We start from the raw sequence: 3640 nt of genomic DNA, 5'->3' as shown, positions 1-3640 counted from the left end.
TCAAATACCTCACGTTCCGTAGCATCACACTGCAATTCGTGGGCTCGAAGCACAAACCGAAAGCCTGGATAATCCTGGTCAGTATCACTAGTAATATTTGTGCTTTCTGTTCTTCTTGAAAAAGCAGATAAGTGTCGCTCGCATGTGCCAGATAGACAAGGTGCTTACTCGGGTAGATTTTATCACTGGGATTTGAGGAACCTATAAATTTCAACTTCTTAGCTAATCATTAGCGAGATTGGATGCACTCTTCGGGTACCAGTGCTTCAAAGGAAACGTTCGGCGAAGTCCTCACATACTCTGGGGCCCTAAAATGTTGTACGCACAAAGAGTGTATGATAATGAAAACCTCTGGTGCATACATTTTTGTGGTTGGTGGAATTATAAACACTCATGGAATCAACGGATATCCTTCCGCCCGTATGCATTGCTCCGACAATTTACGGAGTAAAAGCATGGCCTACTTGCCGTTCTCTGGTTTCATCTTTACACGCACCCATATGACGACAAATGATAAGGGATGCAAAGAGTCTGGTGGCAAGTTAAAATGATTCCTCTGTAACTGCTATTAACTACAAGCGCTCACTGTAAAAATGTCCAAAACCATCAAGCTAGTTCGGTTGGATGAAACATTACTCTTCGTCTAGAAAGGATGAACTATGTTGTGAAAGCATCTTTTGACGATTTCACCTCTACCTCTTAACGTGGGTAATAGTTGCTTGTCAGCACCAAAAGTTTTGTCGACTTCCAAAACCGTCAGAGGTGAAATTTTTACTGTTACTGGCCCGTTGCGGGTAATGCATCCAGATGAAACCTGAGGTGACCAATTGAATTGTCCAACTTGAAGATTCAGGTATTCTATTCTAGGCATAAGTGAGCATCTTTTGTCAGCGTTTATCTGGTAAGCTAGAGCTTTCCATGGGTACATTTCGCGTGTGATTTAAAACAGTTAACACGCACTCCCTGAGTTTTTTATTTCTCTCTTCTCCTCGCTCGACGTCTGGAGTCTTGCGAAGCATATTATACCCTCAACCACGATGAAAGAGTATCAAGGCTTCAAGCAGATTTAGTGCTGCTAGAGATCCAATGCTCGTATTTAGTTAATTAATCCATTCTGCAAAAGGAACGCCTGACATCTTGCATACTTGCATACTTATGTACGGTGCGTTACGATGGGAGCCTTCATCAGAAGACCTAAGTTCCAAAAGATACATGGACCGACATAGTTGTCTGTCGTCCGAGAGCTTCTCTCTGATCAGCCGAGTTGCACGTATCTTGCGCACTTCGGGAATGCGAAACGATAAGCATAAGGTAACAAGTGCATGACATAAATCAACATAAGTACTCAAGAATGGGTGACGGTCAATAGCTGACCCCCCACCACCTATAGCTAATGGCGGTGTTGTTTATCACTGTTGTAACCAAGCTCGTAATTGGGTCAACATGCAGTCAAGCGGCTCAGGTTGTTTCAGAACATAATACTGCACAGAAATGGTCTGTGTTCAGGGCTTTATTGCATCAGCCGTTTGCTGTTGCTCTTCCGTCCAAAGTCTAGTCCAGAAAACTACTCGGTTGAGCATCATCTACGTGCTTGAGAAATAATTTGTTATTGCACCACAACCAGACATCGTATAAACTATCTTTCAGGGTCTCAGAGCTTCAGTTTGTTTGAGCATAAAATGGACAGGCAAGGATTTTCAGTGCTTTTATACAGTGACTTCACAGAGGTTTACAAATGAACCACCAAAATGCGACTACCAACCGCTAATCACTCAACCAGAAGCTTTCAACTCGGTGGCCCAAGGTAGTGCCAATATTAGCAGCACAAGAGCTAAACCACCAGAGCTGCTAAACCGCAATGACTACCAACGGCTAATCACTCAACCAGAAGCCTTCAACTCGGTGGCCCAAGGTAGTGCCAGTATTAGCAGCACGACAGCTAAACCACCAGAGCTGCTAAACCGCAAATGAGATGAAACTCAAGAGATCAGTTCGACAGTTGGATGAATCCCGAACACAGCAAAAAATACATCAAGTGCAGCAGGATACGGTAACGCTTTCAGCGCTAATAAGAGAGAAGCTCGCGTCCAGTGCTTCCCTTTTTTGTGGACTCACCGGAATAATGACGCAAGAACAGGAACACGGCCGTTCAAACGAGAGTGGTGTGGCTATGAACAACATACCTATGCCGCAAAACCCCAAAGTTGAGACCAGTAATGAATGTGGACTACGGAATTTTAACTGATAGCAACAGTTATCGAGCAAAAGTTTCCTGCAGGAATGCAACTCCTCATGTTTTGCATGCAGGGAAATATTTCAGCCGGAAAACTATCCGAAATTTCCGTCTATTGTAACTGCGTCAACGTTTTCAAAAATTCTCGATTTCTTATAGCATTAGGCAACGTATTCGGTCGGTTGTGTTTACTGACCTTGAAGATTTGCACACTTAAACATGTCACATAGTAAATGATTTGCAAAAATATGTGAACATATACATTATACATAGACATTCTGTACTATTAGCTTTCGAGAAATCAATTTCTTTGTGCAATTACTGAGCAGTGTAAAAGATAAAACAATATTGGGTATATTACGAAGAAACTTCTGAGGGACAGCCATTTTCCCAAAAAAGCTAAATAATCTTTCCATCTAAAAGCTGGTTGTTTTTATCCTCATGGCTGGAAAACACCATTTTGTAGAAATAATGAATAAGTCGCAACGTTTAGGTTACAACACAAGCATAACTTGAGCTGCGTTCAGTATATTATGCCAAAAGTTTGATGGGCGGATGTGTCGGCTGTACATATCGCTGACAGATCACACAGAGTTTCAAGACGTTAAACAAAACGCAATGTATGTTTTGTCGTTTACACTAGTATCTGGAATGTAATATATTTAACACAAATGTATTGCCCTTCTAGGCGTCCGCCTATATCCATTATGGCACATAAAATTCTACTATTTTGAATAACAGACACGCAAAAACTCTCTGAGGATCCGGTGAGATTATTGTTTTTTTTTCCATTTACTATCAAACGTAATTACTAGGTATTACGCTAGACAAAACATTAGTTCTGAGAAAGTTATTCATTTGCATATCAATTTGGTCTACACGGTTACTCACCGGAAACCAAGATGAGTCCCCGGTTTATGATATTCTTCAACTATTCAAAGTTTTCTGTAATCTTGTAAGTAGTGTTCCCGCTGAAAATAATGGTGCATTTGTTAGCCAAAAAAAGTGTAACACAGCAAAAAATCACTAGAAATGTGAGAATAATGGGGATAATTGAAGTTAGCGTTTGAGGGAACGAATTTGCCGACAGGATTGACGCTATGCTGTCATCCCCTAGGTGGGATGCTAAACGTGTGCAGACCGTTCTTCTCAACTGGTTGTGTGGTCGAGTTTTGGTTATTAGAGCCAAAATCAGTGATGCTGGTGCGTGCAGGCAAAAAGGAATTTAAATGCTGTCAAAAGTCTGACAGTAGTTTTCGGTTAACCAAGTGTGGTTATCATGAACGCCCCAGGATTTGATTTGACTCAGTACCCGAATTTTTTCCGGGATATTTAATTAAAAGCACTTTTATTTATGTCCATCAAAGCTAAACCCGCTTTCTGGTTAAATTCGGCTAATTTTATGGA

General features: G+C 41.3%; 1 protein-coding gene across 1 annotated transcript in view; it reads right to left on the bottom strand.

Annotated features, from left to right (window-relative positions):
- Positions 1–1384, bottom strand: part of T265_12951 (hypothetical protein) — a gene marked incomplete at both ends in the record, with an annotated part of 5492 nt that extends 4108 nt beyond the window's left edge. The window contains 2 exons of the mRNA XM_009166440.1: positions 14–201; positions 1154–1384. Of these exons, the coding sequence (XP_009164704.1) occupies positions 14–201; positions 1154–1382 (417 nt within the window). The remainder of the gene's footprint in view (positions 1–13; positions 202–1153) is intronic.
- Positions 1385–3640: the final 2256 nt, after the last annotated feature.

Source organism: Opisthorchis viverrini, assembly GCF_000715545.1.
Source record: "Opisthorchis viverrini unplaced genomic scaffold opera_v5_27, whole genome shotgun sequence".
NCBI classification, from domain to species: Eukaryota; Metazoa; Platyhelminthes; class Trematoda; order Opisthorchiida; family Opisthorchiidae; genus Opisthorchis; species Opisthorchis viverrini.
The sequence above is the reverse complement of the archived record's forward strand: the minus strand, read 5'-3'. Positions and strand labels throughout refer to the sequence as shown.